The sequence below is a fragment of the Manis javanica genome, chromosome 11 (assembly GCF_040802235.1).
Source record: "Manis javanica isolate MJ-LG chromosome 11, MJ_LKY, whole genome shotgun sequence".
NCBI classification, from domain to species: Eukaryota; Metazoa; Chordata; class Mammalia; order Pholidota; family Manidae; genus Manis; species Manis javanica.
Genome location: NC_133166.1, coordinates 47,383,685 through 47,404,596, shown reverse-complemented (window position 1 = coordinate 47,404,596; position 20,912 = coordinate 47,383,685). Strand labels below are relative to the sequence as shown.

The 20,912-nt window shown below is 36.3% G+C and overlaps 1 protein-coding gene across 1 annotated transcript in view; it reads right to left on the bottom strand.

Moving 5' to 3' along the window:
* BBOX1 (gamma-butyrobetaine hydroxylase 1) overlaps nt 1-20,912 on the bottom strand; it is a 45,347-nt gene that overhangs the window by 5,020 nt on the left and 19,415 nt on the right. The window contains exons 4-5 of the mRNA XM_017672654.3: nt 8,737-8,842; nt 2,733-2,929 (exon numbers count right to left, since the gene is read on the bottom strand). Of these exons, the coding sequence (XP_017528143.1) occupies nt 2,733-2,929; nt 8,737-8,842 (303 nt within the window). The remainder of the gene's footprint in view (nt 1-2,732; nt 2,930-8,736; nt 8,843-20,912) is intronic.

The following is a 20,912-nucleotide window of genomic DNA, read 5'->3' as shown; positions in this document are numbered from 1 at the left end:
GCAAATGTGTTGGACTTCATGAAATTTCAGCTAGCTAAAAATTTATTCTGCCCTTTTTGAGCCAAGTGGTAGGGCATCTGTATCTTATCTCCATAGTTCCCATTTCAGTTGTCATGGCAGGCGATACTATCTTTCCCTTTCTCCTGAAAAACAGATGGCAGCTTACTAAGCATAAGTCACTTGGCCAAGATTGTCCCTCCAGCAAGCATCGGAATTGTATTCATGTGACCGAACTTGCAACCACTAGGATGCCCTGCTATAGCTTAATCTTGGCTTTCTTATTGTCATCCTAGTTTCTTTATTTGTATAAAGCTTTTATTATGCTGAATTATACCTAACTATGTCAGCAGCCTCCAAGATCTTTTCATACTGGATAGGACATAGACATCTCCAAAGAGTCAAAAAATTTAACCACAAGGAAAATTAAATTAACCCGAACTCTCAGGAGACCAAGGCCCTCAACTAACTGAAAACCCTCTTTGTTTCATCTCCTGTTGTTAAAAACATATTTTTAAGTGTATCAACATCAATACACTGGTATTCTCTAGGGATATCCCCAGGACCTTGAAATTGGGCAGATTCTGGAATTTTATTACAAAAAATAACAAAGCCAAATCATGATTCAGCTGATGAACATTCAGTTAATCTCACTCAGAGAGTTTTTTTTCCACTCTGTTCACTACTAGTCTTGCAGAATCTGCAGTTACATTGTGCCACAAGAAAATTATAATTTGCCATGGGATTTTAAGATAATTTTGGAATTGTTAAAACTAGGAATCCAAATGTTGTGTCTTCTCTTCCCCCCCCTTGATGACTAACCTCTCAGAGAATGTTATTCTGAACTAGAATTTATTCTTGATGTCTGTATTTTCTCTTGCACCCTTCATCCAATCTTTCAGGAAAATATGCGGATTGGCACAACCTACGTGCTGGAACAGACCCTTCTCCACAGAGCTGCCACCCCTTGGCCACTGTCTCTGAGGCACCGTCCCTCCAGGCTGCAGTCTGGCAGCGGCCTCCTAAACGGGTCTTCCTGTTCCTGCTCCTGCTTTTCCCTCTGTTCCACACAGCAGACAGGGGACTCATTTAAAATGTAAATAAATGTATGTACGTGTAAATGTCATTCTATTGGTCAAAATCCTGCAGCAGCTTCTTGTTTCATTAAGAGTGAAGGCCAATGTACTTGCAATGGCTAACAAGCTTTCCATTCCATGACCTTACCCCCATTTGAGCTCCTGTTTTAATAGTCTGTTCCACTCAGGCCTCCTTCCTATTCATTGAACACACCAGACATGTTCTGTGGGCTTTCTTAGGACCTTTACCTGTTTCTGGAAACCGTCTCTTCTGGGTAGGCTCCCTTACCCTTTTAAGTTTTTGTTTAAACATCACTTACTCCGTAAAGCTTTTCCTTACCACACTTTTACTGAGGCAAGTCCATGCTCCCTAGTTTTTTGGCTTTACAGATTCTCTTTATCTTGCCCTACTTTCCATTTTTTCTTAAGCACTTAAAAATGTTTTAACAGTCATTGTAAGTTACTCGTGTGCTTTAAAATGTCTAACTCTCCCTTCTCCCATCAGACTGGAAGCTACATGAGGGCACAGATCTTTGTTTCGTCCACTGATGCATCTGAATCACCAAAAAGACTGGCTGTCCTTGACAAATATTTGTCGAATGAATAAATGCAGGCCATACTGTATATAAAACAGCTGAGTTAGTGTTTTGGGGAATTTGGTCACTTGTTAAATTAGTTAATTTTCATATTATATGGCTATTTCTCCTACAAGAAGGATATAAACTGAATTTTAAAATTGGAACACCCCAAAATTCATTCTCATGATTAAATAAATCACGTCCTAGAAATACAAGACACTTCTCAAATAAGAGGATACATTTGCAGTGTTTGCAGGTACTTGGAAAAATTCTGGTGAAATCATGTTAATGAAAAAAAAGAACACAGCAACACATGGTTTCTGTTGGCACCAATCTGGAGTTACAACCCTGTTTCATTCTTAGCCCATGTGGTTCCAATGAGGCTGGACTTACTCCCGAGATGAACATGTGATCCAGGAATGGCCAATCACAATTCTCTGATGGCCTGGCCTGCTCCTGCTCATCCCTCTGTTCCACGCAGCAGACAGGGTGACCCATTTAAAATGTAAAAATAAATGGCTTCAAGGATAAATTTGGATGAAAGTTGGGTAGTGAGTCATCTAGCTTTGTTGTAGTTATTGGGAAATGAGTGCTTTCTGTGTGATGTGATTAACCATCTCTAAGAATAATGAAAACTTAAAGCTTCTAGTGATTATCTTTGAAAATGAAGTCAACCCAGAGGATGGCAAATCTAAAAGGTGATGTAAAGAGAGATCAATATCAAATGACATAATTTAATTCCTGTATCTACCTAATTTGGGTTAGATTCTTTTACTTCTAACTGAAAAGGTTCTGACTGGTACAATCATGCTTATCATAATTATGTAGAACTTGTATTTGAAAAATGAAGTTTAGATGAACTCTTAGTTGCAGCTCTTATATTAATTAAGAACAGATTTCATGGAATTTGATAAAGAATTTTTAAAGATTTTTTCTCTTTTCTTCTAAAATTGGATTAAACTGTTAGTTAAAAGTAAAGGTCTGGTGTTAACCAAAGATTTGTGGTGTTTAAGCCTTAAGTTAATGAAGTTTTTGCTGTCAACAGTTTTATTGCTATGAGACATTTATAAATAGAACTTACTCTATAATTTTGTGTTTGGATTGTACAGAGAAATCACAGTAATCCACTCCAATGTCTGTAAAGTCCACAAAGGTCGAGGACAAAATCTGAAATGCCTGAGGATTTTTTTCTTTGAGTTTTCGGCATACATTAAACCCATCTACAATTTCTGAATCACCGCCAGTGACTGTTTGTTTTATGCAATGCAGAAGCTGAACCTATAAAGAGAAATGGAGAAATGTGTTTTAAAATGATGCACATTTTTTTCACCCTGTGTAAAAGAAAGATTCAGAAAGATACAAGTGCACTAAAATCAGCAAATTTTTAAAAAATTTGTCTCTGTGTCAGCAGAGGAAGCAGGTGGAAGAAAAGTTGTTTATAATTAACACTTTATAGTTTAAACATTGTTATAGCTGGAGACATGGGGAGAGGCATGATAATGTTCATTAGTAAACAAAAGGAATAGATCAGAATAGCTGCAGGGAGTGAACACTTTATGTTGGAGTATTTATGCACTTCCTGTCGGCTTTACATGGGAGGTGGCATTTAATCTGGGCAAAGGAGGGTGGATAAGATTTCAAATATGCAGAATAGGATGGAGAGAGCAAATCAGGTGACACTGATAATGTGTATGGAAACATGCGCACTTCATTGGGTTTCAAAAACTTTGGCTGTTACAGAGTTACAGTAGAGGGTTACAACTGGGAATAGTAGCCAGTTAGAATGGTGATTTGGCACCTCGTCCTGGAGAGTCTTACATGAAGTTGTTGAATGAAGACTTAGATGAAGAAGTCTTGAAGAAGTCTTAAGTAATTTAGATGTTAGCGTTTCTCTTGTGGGCAGAGGGGAATAGTTAAACCCTCTTGAATAGGGATGTAGTCAAGACTGAGTTGAAGAATATTAGTCCAGTGGTGTTACTAATATTAAAAAATTGAATAATTTTTTAATGGGGGAACTAGTGAGTGAGTAACTAGTTGGGGGTTTAACAGACCAGTTCAGGTGTAAGGATTAGAAGGGAGTGAGGTATAGTGGGATTATGAGGAGGGATTAAACCCCAAAAACAGTTGGAATGAGAAACAAAAAGGATATTGGTTATTTTTAACTAAGACTTAGGGAAAAATGTTTAACATTGTTTCATTTTGAAAAGCACAAAATCTGAAATGGTAAAATGATAAAGATATCTTTTGACTAGAGCTTATATGACTCCTTTTGGTAAATCAGCATGGGTGGGTGATTTTAAATACCTAAATTTAGAGCCCGGTTTTCTGCTAAAGGAAACTAACATGATTCCTTTGTGAAAAATTCATTCTTAGTGAAATAAAAATAAAAACCAGTGTCTGATTGTTCTTGTAGAAGGAAGTGGGCAAATGTGATCAAATACCCAGACTAGGGGGTTATCAATGGGAATGGAAAAAATACTGTAAATGGGTTATTGCTTATTTCCATAGATGGCCTGGCACAAGGCTGTCCATTAGAACTTCCTGTGATGATGGAAATATTCTATGTTGCACTGTAAATACAGGAGTCATTAGTCCCGTGTGTCTATTGTTCACTTAAAATGTGCTAGTGTGCACTTGAAATGTGGTTAGTGACTGAGGAACTGAATTTTTATTTTATTTAATCTTAAGTAAGTTAAAAGTTAAACAGTTACATATTACTAGTGAATACTCTATTAGATAGGTAAGAACACAAATCCTTCCTCCCTCGCAAAACCACACATTTTCTCAATACTTAAAATTTAATGCATAGTTCTCCTGTGTCAGGTACATTTATTAATTCCTTGTAACAGTCCTTAGATTTTAATGCTTTCATCGCCATTTCATAGATGCAGAAACAGACCTAGAGGTGAAAAAACTGTCCCCTCCAGCTATTAAGAACTGAGGTAATACATGGTAAAACTTAAATTCAAACCTTGGCCTTTTGCTTCAAAATCCTCATATAGGAAGTTCTTTTCCTATAAAGAGAAAAAGCCCTTTATGGTGCACTTAATAATTCAGTATTGTGTGTGTATATGTGCTTTGTAAAATTAAACTTCTGTTTCAGGTCAATGATGCCTTGTTTTTTGATATTAGGAGAAAACTGGTCTAAATTAATAATGGAGCTAACAAGGCACAAACATTCAATTATAAAATGGTAACAGCGGTGAAAGTACAGCATAGGAAATATAGTCAATAATATGGTAATATCTTTGTTGACAGATGGCAAGTACAACTATTGTGATAAGCATTTAGTAATGCATATAATTATTGAATCACTATGTTGTACACCTGAAACTAATATAATATTGTATATCATCTATATTTGAAATAAAAAATCTAAATGTTAAAAAGCAAAAATTATATAAGAATAGTTCTGTCCTTAAACGGAGGCCAGTTTTTCTTAAGCTCAAAAAAATATGTGCATAAATTGTCTAGGTCATTGTGGAAAATCATCTCATCAACAGGGCAATGAAGGGTAATGAAGCATAATTAACAAGAAGATGAAACGAAATGTCAGCCTCAAATCTAGCAAACTCCAAGAAGGCAAACGATAGCATATTTCTGTCTTTGGGGGAATCAGTGTTATTTTTATTTATTTATTTATTGATTTTTAAAAATTGAAGTACAGTTAATATACAATATTATATTGGTTTCAAGTAGACAACGTAGTGATTCAACAGTTAGACACATTATTAAATCCTCACCCCAACTAGTGTAGTTGCTATCTGTCAACACTGAAAGATGTTACAGAACTATTGACTGTATTCTTTATGCTGTACTTCCATCCCTGTGACTAATTTATATTATGAATGAGATTTTGTGCCCCTTTATCCCCTTCACCTGTTTCACCCATCCACCCTAACCCCTCCCATGGTAACCATGAGCCTTCTCAGTGTCTACAAGTTTACTGCTATTTTTTTCATTTTGTTTTGTTTTGTTTTATTTTTAGATTCCCCATATAAGTGAAATCATATGGAATTTGTCTTTCTCCACCTGGCTTATTTCACTTAGCTTAATGCCCTATCGGTCCATCCATGTTGTCACAAATGGTAGGATTTCTTTCATTTTTTTATGGCTGAATAATATCCCATTGTATATATATATATATATATTATATATATACCACATCTATCGATTCATCTATTGATGGATACTTTGGTTGCTTCCACATTTTGGCTGTTATAAATAATGTGGCAATAAACATAGGGGTGCATCTATCTTTTTGGATCAGAGATTTTGTTTTATTCAGGTTAATTCCTAGATGTGGAGTTACGGTTATATGGTATTTCTGAATCAGTGTTCTTTAAAATCTTTTTAGATTTTTCCATAATGAAGTCACACATATTTCAAATATAAGTCACTCTGAAAGATCAGATGTCTTTTGTGGAGCGCAAGGCCAAGTTCTAATCTTCTTGTATATGTATACATTTTAACGTGATCTCATGAAGGAGAAAAGATCATAGACCTGGACAACCCCTTCACCACGAATTCAAATGGTAAATATATGCCTGATACCTATAAAAAGCAAATTTATTTCATGTAAGCCATTCAGAACCAAAAATATTTTCTTCCTAAATGTTACTTCACGGCGGCATGTGACTTTTGGCCTAGAAAAAGAGAGCGAAGCAACATTTGTGTTTCATTAAAACTGTGTCTCCTTTTCTCTGCCCCACGTGATCCAAACTGATCAAACTGTTTATTATCCAGATCATTTCATCTGTACTGAAAAGAAAATGGACTTATTTTGTTACAAAAAAAGTTCAAAATTTGGTACAAAACCCCCTGAATAATTCCAAATGAAAACATGAACAATAGCACAAACTGGTGCCTGCATTTTAATTATTCTTCTATTAGAATTAAGGTATTTTAGGAATCATCTTTTATTAAAAATCTCCCAGTAAGTCGTAGCTTTGGATATTTCATTTGCTGGTGGAGATGGGTCAAATGTTGTGGCATTTCATCACTTCTTTATATTGTATCTGTGAAGTCTCTAGTATGTGCAAGATACAGAAAAATATACAATTCAGTTCCTGTATATAGAGTTTGTAATGTATGGCAATGTTGTACTCATCATCATAAATGATGATAATTAAAAAGTCTAACTCAAGACCAGTAGGGTGTGGTGAAAACTAGGTGGAGGCCTGGGTTCAAGTCAAATGTCCTATTAGATACAACCCTGTGAAAGTATTTGACCTTTCTGTGCATTCCTTTCTCATCTAACGTAAAAAGGTGTGATCTGTTCTGTGGTTAAGGATTGCTAAGGGAGTGTTCAGTCGGGTCAGATAAAGTCGTATAAGTAAAAATGCTTTGAAGAAGCTGTGACAGAATGTTATGAAAAGCATTTTACTAGACTTCAGGAATATTTGTGAAGTTACTTAATCACTTTTCCTTAGGCTTTCAATTTTTAACCCAGAAACAAACCCTAAGCTCCTAAAAAGTAGCATGTAATTTAAACATTCAAATGGAATCTTCAGTTTTCCAGTCTGATTTTTAAAACTTAATTCCATCCCACTTCTCCAGCCTAGCACTGGCACATGGGCTGATTAGCTTGGCTTTTAATGCCCAGTGTTTTAGAGAATCTCTGGAGCACATTTAGAACAAATCGCATTGTATCTCCCTCAGCTTCCATCTCCACCCAGAAAGGTGACTATTGAAGTCATTGCACTGTCATCATTTAGTTCAAAGAAATCATGTGATTTTTATATCTATAATCAACAAAATAATTTAAAACATGTGAAGTTAAATACCAGACTTGCTTAGTTAATATTGGCGATGACAAGGGGTAAGAATAAGGGCTCAGAAAAAACTTGTTCAGTCAACATGATGAAGAAAACAGACTAATTTATATTTTGGCTGATTTCACCTTCATTAACTAGAAAATTGCCCACAATTTCTATTTTCATTAACTTTTGAAGATACTGATTTCTGTGTGGTTATTTCATTTAGTCCTATTTAGCTCTAAAAATAGGAACAACCTATCTTTTTAAAAGTAATTTCCTGACCATTTATTTCTTGGTTTAGCAAAATGATGGTTTTGTAAATATGTTGCTGGTTTAGTGAAATGACAATGCTGTAAAACTGTACTGGAAAAGTGTCCTTCCAGGAATTCCCCTGGAGGACTTGTAGTTTCGTGCTGACAATCTCCTCTTGATGAGGATATCATCTCTCTCCTTGATGAGGAATCTGATAGATGGGAGAGTCAACTGTTTCCGAAAACAGCCATGGTTATGCAGCTTCTTGCATTCCCACCAATTTGTAGCACATCTTTGCAGTTTCTCCCATAGAAGGGAGTCTATTTCCTCATCTCTTGAATATGGGCAAAACTTATGACCTGCTTTGACCATTAAAACATGGCAGTAGTGACACTGTACTGATTATTAGCCTAGATTTCAAGAGGCATTGTATGTTTTGACTTGCTCTCTGGAAGTTCTGCCAGCTGCCATGTGCCTAAACCTGGGCTAGGCTTCCTGAGGATGATACATCAGGTGGAGCAGAGACAGCCTTCTTAGCTGAAGTCCACGTAGGTCAAGCAGTCCCTAGCCGACTGCAGCTGCAGAACTGCCCACCTGAACACAGCTGGAATTGCAAAACACGTGCTAAGTACATGACTATTCTTTTAAGGCATTGAATTATGGAATGGGTTTTTATGCAGCAATAGCTAACAAATATGAATGATGGCCATGGGACTCTGTGGGAAAAACCCTCCATGTGCTCCTTGGTTTCATTTTCTCTTTTGACTCTCTTGGGAAGGGTACATGTGTAAAAAGACTTCAAAATGTACTGTGATCTTAAAATCTGTTGTGGCAAAGCAAAAAGTGCCAAGGAAGTTTCCAGGAATAAACAAAGAAATGTTTAAAAAACATTCATATAAAAATCTTCTATACCTTGGGAATGTGAGGCTATTCAGAATTTAGGTAGAGAAGTTTTTGTTTTTGGATTGTTATTTGAAGAAAGACCTACATAAGACAAGTTAGCTAATGACTCTAAGTATAGGAGGATGTTGGTCCTTGGCCTGTCTTGTGGAAATACGCAGAGGCTCACCTTACCCCAGGTGGATGATGGAGGGCTGGGTAATCCGTGTGAAAGCTCAGCTTCCCAGTTGTGTAAGCCACATTGTTTGCATCAATTTTGTCTTGCACTTGCCAAGTATGTCTGCAAAATACAAGAAACATATGTTTAAAGGGCTGTCACCGAGCCAGAGGAAATGTGTTAGAATGAACTTGAGACATGGGGGAAATGGCAACTTTCCATTTTATGAAATAATTACCATAATGACTATGAGCTGGGAAGACAGTCTGACCTTTCTTTGTCCAAAGTAACTATTTCAGAATCAGCATCTCCTCATTTACACATTAGTCTACCCTACAGAGTTTGTAAAGAGGTATATATGGAATTGTAGGTTCTACTTTTTAATAGCTGAATCAATTTTAAAAAATGATTTATTGAGGTGAAGTTCACATAATATAAACTGAACCATTTTAAAGTGAACAAATTCAGTGGCATTTATTACATTCACAATGTTTGTAGCTGCTGCCTATTTAGTTTCAAAACATGTCCATCACTCCAAACTAAAACCTCTTGTCCATTAATCAGTTTCTTCCCATATTGCCTTCCTTCCAGTCCCTGGCAAACACCAACACACTTTCTCTGTCTATGGACTTACCTATTTTGGATATTTAATATTAATAGAGTCATATGATATGTGACCTTTTGTCTGGCGTCATTCACTTAACAATATTTTTGAGATTGTGTGAGGTACATGAATGACACAAATTTCATGAAATGCATCCATGACATAGCATGTGTTGTGACATCATTCTTATGTATGGTTGAATAATGTTCTATTATGTGAATATACCACTAGTTTGTGGTGTTTGTACACATTCATGTTTAATGGCTAGATACACTAATTCATTGGGAGTTGCAAACAGTAAAATACCAAATTAACAATTTCTTTTTTATTAATTGGACTACATTTCAAAAGATCCACTTTGCCTCATGAACTATGTGGGCTCCCCATATAATATCTTACAAAGGGATGATGAGATAAAGGTTGATTCTTTCCCTTTATTTACTATTTTGTGATGAAATGGATAGGTTTTCTACTACCCCAAGATGAATAACTAGTTTTTTTTAAAAAACATGATTGTTGAAAAACTACTGAGACTAGATAGAGGTAATGGTTTCACAACATTGTCAGTGTACTAAATGACACAGAATTGCACACTGTAAAATGGTTAGGTTATGTCAATTTTACCACCATTACAAAAAAAGTGGCTTGACCTAAAAGTTAAGAAGTGTTAATTAAGAAAAGAGGTAGGGTTAGCTGGAAACAACGGCAAAAAAAGAAGCCCATATTCAGATTTTGTAAGGCTTTTCCCCTCAGAAGATGTAGAAAATGGGTAGCTGGAAGGAAGCTGTATTTCAAAATAAACCAAAGCTGTTTTTAAAAAATGTCACCATATATGCATGTCATTTTATTGCTGTTACAATGTCCAGTTATTAATTTATGTTCACATTCATCAAATCATTTTTCAATACATGTGTATATTGAATACCTCTTCTATTCCAGGCATTGTCTAAGCATTAGATACACAGTAAGTTACAACAAAGACAAATAAGTAATTACAAAATCTAATATTAGATAGAGATAAATGCTGCAAAGAAAGTAAAACAAGGTAAGGTGAGTAGGATTGGGGTCCAGGAGAATGTCATGGCAGAGATTGTTTGGGAAGTGCTCTAGAAAGACCTGGAATTTTTCATAGAAACCTAAGTAAAATAAGGGAAGGGGGAATGTGAATTTCTGGGAGATGTATTTTAGGCAGAGGAATCTGAAGGGGAAAGGTAAGGCTTCTTCCGCATTCTCTGGGATTGAGGTTGAAACTAGCTATTTTGCTGTTTTTCTCTCTCTTAAATTTAAGGTGGGAGCCTGGTATATCTTTCACTAAAGGTTAAAAAGCCATGAACTGGAAAAAGAGTGGAAGGAGGAGAGGAGTACTGCAACTCATTTCAGGTATGAGTTGAGCTATCCATTACATTGTAGTGACTGCAGTCAAGACATAGATGTTCTTTCTGAAGTTCAAGTCACTTCATGGTTCCTGCATAATATAGATTCAGACTGTTGTCAACATCAGCATTCCAAGAATAATCAACGTGTATAAAGAGATTTAAGGATACAAAAAGAACAGTTTCATGGAGTTGTAGAATACATAGTCTCTTCCAAGAAGGAGATGCTTTTGACACTGTCAGTAGGAAATTATTATATTCATATTTTCTTTTTAAGAGTGGTGATGGTTTTGTATTGATTCATCTATATTTGCTTTCCTGGTTTCCCCTATGATCAAAAGTAAACTAATCGAATTTTCCTGCATCCAAGAGCTGGCTGAGATTCAAAATGCGAGCTGTAGCCAGGGAACAGTTCTTTTCTTTGTTTGACATTAACTGGCTACTATAGCGATGGAGCCTGTGACTTGGCTTCATCACAGCAGTTCTCCAGCCCTCGGAGCTAACTGGCAGAGGATGATAAACATTTTTTAGCCCTAAAGTGTCTTAGGCACGGTATGGGAAATGTAGCCTACAACTCTATGCTCACACGTAATGATAAATCCCAGGAAAGGAGCTTGCCAATTCCAATCATAAAACATTCTCCTAATAACTATAGCATAAGTCTGGAAAAATCCTAGAAATGTCTCTTGGTCTACCTTTCTACCTCCCTATAGAAATTACTCATGCCAAGAATGCTGCTGCTGATGGTCTGTGACTCTGAGCTTTCAATTCTCCTTCTCAAATCCAAATGAAAATAGAAGAAATGAACCATTGGCCTGTGGACAAACTTTTCTTAAAAGCCCACCTGTGGGGTCTCAGTGAGATGATGATGTTTTTATATGCACCTTTCATTAGAGACAGACACTAACGTTGTTCTAAGTAAAGCAACAACTCAGGTATATGATCAAGAGCTGTCATAACTTAAGCAGAGGTGCAGGACCAGGGTTTCTAAAACGGAGAAGGCAGGCTGAGCACAACATCTTAATTCAACAGTATAGACAAGCTCAGTATTATGCTGGGACAAGTAACTGAATCTGTACAGCCAATCCTGTTTTTGCCAAAAATATTATTTTAAGCAAACCTAAGTATTTCCAGTGAGCTACTCATTTCACTAATATGTACTTCAATTCATGACTTTAAAGAGAATTTTTTTTTGGGGGGTGACTATTACTTATTTTATTTTCGTTTTGTATCATTAATATAAAATCACATGAGCAACATTGTGGTTACTAGATTCCCTCCATTATCAAGTCCCCACCACATACCCCATTACAGTCACAGTCCATCAGCATAGTAAGATGCTTTAGAGTCACTACTTGTCTTCTCTGTGCTATACTGCCTTCCCTGTGCCCCACCCCTAAGTTATGTGTGCTAATTGTAATGCCCCTTATTCCCCTTCTCCCTCCCTTCCCACCCATCCTCCCCAGTCCCTTTCCCTTTGGTAACTGTTAGTCCATTCTTGGGTTCTGTGAGTCTGCTGCTGTTTCATTCCTTCAGTTTTTGCTTTGTTCTTATGCTGCATAGATGAGTGAAATCATTTGATATTTGTCTTTCTCTGCCTGGCTTATTTCACTGAGCATAATGCCCTCTAGCTCTATCCATGTTGTTGCAAATGGTAGGATTTGTTTTCTTATGGCTGAATAATATTCCATTGTATATATGTACCACATCTTCTTTATCCATTCATCTACTGATGGACACTTAGGTTGCTTCCATTTCTTGGCTATTGTAAATAGTGCTGCAATAAATATAGGGGTGCATATGTCTTTTTGAAACTGGGTTCCTATATTCTTAGGGTAAATTCCTAGGAGTGGAATTCCTGGGTCAAATGAAAAGAGAATATTTTATGGGCTTGATTTGAATGCTAATTCACTAGCTTCAATCAAGTTTAGATGGGCAATCATAGATATTCATTATATTTTTTATAATAATTGTGTTTTGTGACAAATTTGAATCTTTTGGTGTTCATGGGATGCTTAAATATATTTTTTGCTGGATTTTTTCTTTATACCCTTGGTAATAGATTTTACACTCTTTTGATTAGTGGTTCACACTTGGAAAAACATGCTGGATTATTTGTAATCTTTTTGTTTTCAATGTACTATTTATTTGAAAAGATGTTCTGTAACTGCAACCTGGATTTACTATCACCAGAAGCTGCAATCTCTAGCCTTGGCCTTCTGCAAACTCTTCTCATCAGATTGTGGGAGAATGCACTCTTTTGAATATCATTACTTATCCTATTGGATCCAAAACAAAATGCTCATATGTTATTTTTATTTTTTAAGATTTAACATGGAAAATGATCTCCCAGCTAAAATAAGTGAAGCATAGTTAACCATAAAGGGAATATCATGTGCATTATTTCTAACTATAGTTGTGACATATCCACATAGGCCTTCCCAAATACATTCACTCCCAAGAGCTCCAGATATTTGTTTCCATTATTACTTATTAGACATGTACAATGGTCCAGGAACTGAGGATGCAGAAGTGAGTAGAATAGAAATAGATACTTTTGCCTCATGGAATTTATAGTCTATAAGGAATGTAAATTGGTGTGATTTATCTTCCTAAGCTAAAGTACACTGTGTTATAAGAGTGAAGAAATGAATATTAAATGGAGACCTGAAGATCGAGTAGGATTTACTTGCAAGGGCAAAGGTTCTTGCAGACAGAAGAAATAGCAGTGAGAAGGTCCAGCAGAGGGAAAGCACCTGGCCTATTACAGAAGTGAGAGAAGTTCAGTATGGCTGGAGAGGGGATGGTTTTCTCTATGGCTATTCTTGGCTTCTTCCCTTCAAATTTCTGCTTCCCTTGTTGTTCTGTAAAGTCTTACCAAAAAAATCTCATTATACAAGGGAACTAGAGTTCAAATATATTCTTTATCTTACAGCATTTAACCTACTGACAAAAATGTTTATTGAATAAAGACATTTGAAACTTTTCATATGCCCAAAAACTACCGTAGGGCAATGTGAGAATAGCAATTAAGCATAGGAGGGAATTTTCACATTCCAATTTAGGTGAGCACAAGAAACAAGCTTACCAGACAAAGCTCCCTTCTGGGATGAAGCTTCTTTCTGAGAAAAAGACTCCAAACTGAGCAGTACAGAAACAATAAAGACAAAGGAAAAAGAAGGTCCAGGGAAAAGTGGAGAAGAGGAACCAGGGGGATTTAGAATGTTATCAGCCACTTTTTGAAATATAACTTAAAACAGGTTTAAGTTAAGTTACAAAAAGTTTCTGCATCATATCTCCTTTTAATAGTTAAGAAAACAAATTCTATGTAAACACTAGCAACATAAAATGATTAAGGGTTAGTCTTATAAAGCTATTTTAAGGAAAAAAAGAGGATAAATAACAAAATAGCATGCCTACAACAACACAATGCTAGAAGGATATGCACCCAAAAGATATTTTTAATTCTATTTTTTCATTTTAACTCCTATTTTCTATTTATAGCTACTCCTAATGACTCTAAAAGACTTAAATGAAATGCTATGTTATGTGAATTCAGGAAAAAAATTTAAGAATTATTAAAAATGAAGACTAGATGAGAAGGAATACAAGACTGAATAAGCATAACAGAGAATGCCTATAGTAACTGGAAGGCAAAAAGGAGAAAAATTTTAATGTCAGAAAAAGCAAGAGTTAAGGATTTGAGAGAAAGTAATAAATTAAGAGGTGAGGCAAAGAAGATTTAATATATGCATAATAGGAATCCTCAAAAGAAGACACCCAAAGTAATGAACTGAACAAATACCAAAAACAACAATTCAAAAATAAAAAAATTCTTGAAAAAAAAGAATTGAAACCATATTGTAAGATGAAACCACAGACATCCTGAGAAAGATGTCCTAGAACAATTGACACCAAGAAAGTCAGCAAAATTATCAATCTTAAAAGAAAAATAACTTTTGGGTATCCAGGTAAAAATAACAAATTGCTTATGAAAAAAAGAAAATTAAATGATCAGTAAAACCACAGTGACCTATTAAAAATGCTGTGAGCCAAGAATTTTATATTCAGTCAAGCTGATTTTCAAGTATAAAGGCTGCAAACTGCTGTCAATATGCAAGAATTCAGAGAAATTGTTCCCATGGGTACTTCCTGAGGGATGGACAGGAGCATGGGCTTCAGACAGCTGAAATAAACAGAGATAAACTGATCTTGCACTGGTGCTGAGTACTAAATTTATATTTACTCACAGAGCTAATTGTAGGGGAGAAAAAAAGATACCAATCAATTAAGAAAAATTGGGACCAAACTGTGGTGCCAAGAGATGCCCACTTGGGTGATAATACTTTAAACCAGGAAAACAAGCTAGGATTTCTGTAATATTCAGGAGAGCAGTTACATTTGGGAAGGAAAAAGAGGTTGTGATTGGTTGAGGTATGTGGATGGTTTCTGGAGTGGATGGCAATGTCACATTTCTTGACCTGGATGGTGTTTAAGAGAATATGCCTTAAAATAATTCATTAAGCTATATACTGTTTTTTTGTGATAGTTCTGTATCTGTATTGTATTTTGCTGTGAGAAGTGTTTTCTACATTTATTTTTAAAGGTTAATAATACTCCAAGTAATAAAAATAAAGACAGGTAATGATAGAAAGATGACAACTAAAAGCATAAAGAAAATTGTTACAGCAATTTATTCTCAACAAAGTCCCAAAGGCCTTCATTATGAAAAACTAAGAAGGCAGTGCACTGCAAAAGAATAATAATAATAATAGTTTATTAATTAATATAAACTAATTAATAGTTTCTTAATTATAAATAGTATTAATTTATACTTTAATTAAATTAATGTTTTAATTTCACATTAAGTGTATTTAGTAGTTTTCTGGGTGGGAGGTCAAATTGTGCTTATTTCATCAGAACAAGAATTGGATGCTAATTTAGATTTTTAATATGAAAGATTAAAATATAAACTTTATCTTCTCTTGTGACAAGTTATCTGATTCTTTGTCAACTGTCATTATCTCTTTGCATGAACAGTTGGCTATAAATTGAACTTAATAGAGGGGTAGGGAATGAATATTCACTATGATTTCATTTGAGAACTTTCCATTTAATACTGTTGAAGTGTTCCCTTGCATCTGAGCTTTGAATGTGAGTAAGTCACATCTGGCAGCCAGCAATTATGATGGCATTAGGAACTATGGGAGAAATGCTGGATAACAATAAACTGTCACAAAAACATGATGTACAGGTAAGATTGCAGACTGTTGAGTTAAGTAAACTTGGGTTTGCAGCCTGATTCTATGGCCTCAGTTTCCTTTATTTTAAATGGGAATAATGTGTCTTAACAGAACTGTGAAGATTCAAGATAATGACTGTGTAGCAATGAGCTCAATACTTAGCATATAAAAGGTACATCATAGAAAATTATGTTCACCCATTTCAATAATAACAGCTAACTATCCTTGCTGCACAGAGTATAACCAAAGGTTAGAAGGGGTCAGAAGGCTTGTGGAGAAGTAGTTGACTTACTAGGGTCTCTTAAATTTCCTCAAGTGATTTCTAGAGGAGCATAAGGCAGAAATTATTTCACCTTTCATTCATGAAATGACCTCATACCCAAGTGGTTGTTGGCAATAACTTTCCTGAGAAACTTAATATTATAAAGGGAACTCCAGAGACTGGCTCTTGGCTGATAACATAAGCCAGAGTTCGTAATAGCAGAGAGAACATAGCTTGTTAGTCTGTGTAGGAAACCCTGATACTCTCAAGAATACACATTTTAAAGGTTTCCTCCAATTACACAAACCCTATCTGTGTACGACATCTAAAATAACTCATTAAGAAATCCCAGTGTGGACTTTTTGCAAAGTCAGATGGAATTAAAACCAAGATCAGAGCTCAGACAGGTTTTCCTTGTTTTCTTCCCAAGTCTGAATTGCCACTAGGTTGGTTTTTCAAAAACGAAGCCATTTTTATTCACGAAGAGCTGTGTGGCTTTCTCAAGCAATTTCTTGGCTAGAAACGTCAACAGAATGGGGGAAACTTGTTGTTTTCTTTCCCTCGTTAAGTCCCCACAAATGTTTTCTGGTAACATGTATATCAAGCAAGTAGCTGCTTCAAAGTCAAATATGGAGGTAGTTCTAATGGAAGGAGCAATTTCTAAGGAGCCAGAAAGTCAAGGAATAATAATGTCTTTCACTAATACACCTTCATCTCGAATGCAACTCAGTGTGTGAAATGCTGCTGGGCTACCTTGCAGAAATGCTAGCAGGAGTCCAGTGAGTGCTGGAAAGCATATATACTTGTACTTCCCAGAGGCCATTTCAATATTGTTAATACTTAACTAACCTGGCTGGTGTATTTGACAGACAGCCCACTGGAAACATTTTCGGTTTGACATTATTTTATTCATCTGATGAAGCTTGAAAACAAGGTACTCATGCACTTGCAAAACTGGGCGGCAGTAGTAACATTTTACATTTTTCCAGCAAACTTTCATCCAAAGGCCTCAATGGGCATGACAAGTATTAAAATACCTCTGTAGAAAGAGAGAAGAAAGTCCTCAGTAGAGGAGAGTGATAGCGTTCCAGGAAATTACATGAAAAGCCCAGATTGCCTTCTTACCTACAGCCATCAGTGAAGCCATGATCAAACTCTGTTTCTCTCTCGGTCCTGTGGGCCCTTCTCTGGGAAGTAATGCAATACAGACCCTCTGAGGTGCTGGGTCCTCAATTCTTTCCTACACTTTTTGGAACAAAGAGTTCCAAAGTATTTATTTATATTTTTCTACTATAATGTGTGGCCTTTTACATTTTATTTAGCAGCTATACAGCTTCCATGTTTGTCCCCACAAGATAAGCTTTGACTACCACCAAGATTCACAAGTTTCATTTACCCTTTTTCCTCATGGTCACTGTTTTTACTTTAATTCTGATGCTGGTATTTCAGAAAAACACATTTTCACGGTCACTTCATTATTCTTATTCATCTAACATCACTACAGGTGTTAGTGCAATTGGCTTATGCCAGCAAAGGAAAGATTCTTAGCAGGAAAACTGAAGCTTTTGGGCTCTATTTGGGAGAGAAGGCAGCCTTGCTACCTAAGGGTTAAATCCATGTTCCCTTTGGCTTGCTGTTCTGATGAAGAAGGGTTACCCAGCACTGCTCATAATGTTAAGATTCTAGCTAAGGACTAATAAATGTCGAAAATGCTAAGAAATAATTTTTGGTGTCTTGGCCAAATGGACGTCTTCAATATCTTAGCATATATGTATTTTCACTTAAATTTCTTGAGAGATAACTGTTTCAGGCACTGAGCTAATTCTAAAGATATAATCCTGATTAAGCCACTACGTCTGCCTGCTAGGAGCTCTGTGTCAGTGGCAACGGGGCAACACATCTCATCCTCAAAGGTGACTCAACTAGTAGTTACAAGCAAGAGAACAATATTGGAGGTAAACGCTTAAAAAAATGACACTGAATCCACTTCCTCTTTTTGTGTCACACACACACAGACCTCAAATGATGAGCTTTCATAAATAAGAATATCCTGACATAGCTAGTTTATTTAGTTGTCTAACTAATTGGAAAAGGAATATTTTCAGGGGAAGATCTTGCCTTTTGAAGAAAGACCATCTGGCTTCTCAGTGTTTTCTTATGAGAATTTACAGCCTCAAAAAACCATGACCAGCAAGTTACTACAACCAGCAAACAGACAGTGGTGATATCTTCCAGCAGAGTTGTTCATTTTCTTTCCCACAGCATGCATTACTATTAAAAGTAGGATCTTCAACAAAAAATAGAAATTGCCTTGCTAGGGGTTATGACTATGTGGAAAAGAGGAGAATTTCCACTTTTCTTTCCCTATGGGCCACTCAGCAAAACTGGCTCATCTGCATAAGGACTAAAATACCTGTTTTGTTATATTATGATGCCTGGGCTGGTAGTGATCTCACAGAACAGAGGCTGGGAGAGGGCTCATCTTCCCTGAGCCTGCAGAGGCTGCCAGATTAAGGGATGTGGTGGCTGGAATGGAGCAGGGAAAGGTTAGTCCGATAAGTGAGAAGAGCAAGAAAAGCCCCAAAGCAGCCCAAACCAAACCAGAGGAGGACTTGGCACAGGACAGGGTTTCTGCAGGCAGAGTAAAGGCTGGGAGATGCACAGCAAGGGAGATGCACAGAGGAAAGGCGTTCCTAGGAAGGGAGGGAAGCAGTCCTGTCTAAACAACCAAGAAAGGAACTGTGGCTGCGGCTGTCCGTTCCCAGCTGTCTTTGGTTGGATGGCTAGGGATGAGAAGAAAGGCACAAGAAAAAGACGTCTTTCATCTGATTTGGATTAGCTTGGGGATGGCGAGGAGGGATTGTGTGACATTACATAGTCTTGGTTAAATATGATTTTACCCATTCTACATCTCCTTACACTGCGGTAGCCTATGTAAATTTCAAGGCATTTGGCTTCATTTTCTCGAGTGGCCATATTATTACCAGGATATTGACCCACCTTCACCATGCTTTTACCATGTTGGCAGAGCATCACCCTTCACTAGCTTTTTACTACTGTCGGTGTATATTAATCATCATGTTCCCTCATTTGTAGTGCCAAAAGTCCAGGGTTGCTTTTCAGTCAGTTTCTTGATTTTATGTAATTTTTGTCAGTCCAGATTATTTAGATAAAGTCAACTCAGGTATTTATATTCATCCATATGCAATAATCACCAGAGATATTTTTAATAAAGTATAAATTAAAATCTAGTTCAGAACAAAATGCCTAGCTAGCACAGTGCCTTGCACACAGCAGTGGTCAAGGAATAGTTGTTGCATAGATCAGTAAAATAATGATACCACTGACCAAGACATTCTTTGTGATTGAGAGCAATTATATTTTACTCCAGAGTTTTTCTGTGAGATGCATTCCTGAAAATATTCTAACGGTACAATCGTTAAGGATGGCAGTATATAGGAAGAGTATAGTGTACAATGACTGTTCCCATCAGGTTAAATTATGTCATGAAATTCAGATAATTTATTCAACATTGATTTATTGGAGAGTCAGGCACATGGAATGAGGCTTTTGGCCCCACTCTTTAAATACTACATTGCTCTAAACCAAAGGTTGAAATCGTCCTAAAAGGTCATGTTTTTTAGACACTGTTTCATATATACAGATATTAGACAAAATTGACAATCAGAGTTTCTTTACCAACTCTTAATTCTTCTCTCCCAGAAAAGCTTTCTTCACCAAGGACTGCTGAGTAACCAAGGTTGCTGAGTAATTCATATGGTTGAATGAAAGAAATATCATTTAAATGATGCACTGACAGAATAATGACAAGCATCTGAGAAACTATAGATGTGGAAATGACGTATACTTTTGTCCTCAAAGCTACTATCATTTTGATTTAGTAGTGGCATGTAAGTTTATGATTATGAATTATTCTAATAATTATTGCATTCAGCTGTTGCTTTATAGTCCTTTAAAAACATCTAGGTGTGCCTTTATTCATTATACATTCATTCCTTGCCTACTATATATTAAGACTGCCCCCAACACTGGCATCTACTGTTGTTATTCATCCAACCAACCATTTAATAAATGAGGTGACAGCCAAGAACCAAAGGTAGATAATTCTCACTTTAGATTGATGCAATGCAAATTCTCAAGCTAGTGACCCAATTCAAACGGAAAAGTGCTAGGTGGATATTTTCCCAAGGAAGACATCTATAAAGTAGCACAAAGCTATTATAGATTTTGGCATCTAAGGAAGAGTAGATACCAGGCTACCTGAAAAATGTACATGGAAAGCAAAATTTACCTTTAACCTGCCCCACTTTCCTTTCTCTCTCTCTCTCTCTCTCTCTCTCTCTCTCTCTCTCTGCCATCTTGGGGAGTCCTTCTTCTCCACTATTTTTTGCCTTCATTTATTCACTCCATTTACTCACTTACCAACCAATTATTTTTCAAATGAGAGTTAAGTACTTTGCCAGTGGAGAAACAAAGATATGAAAGAGAAGGGCCCTGTTTAAGGCAGCTACTGAGTCAGATATGAAGATTAGTCGTGTCCAGGCATTACCACAGTACAGAGAAGAACATAATAAATGCCATTTGGTGGACACAATTATGATTGTTCAGAGGATGTAAAGCACCCAATTCTATGGCAATGAGATCTACCTTCTTTTGAAGTACCCCTACCTCTTAACTAGAGGCTTGTAAC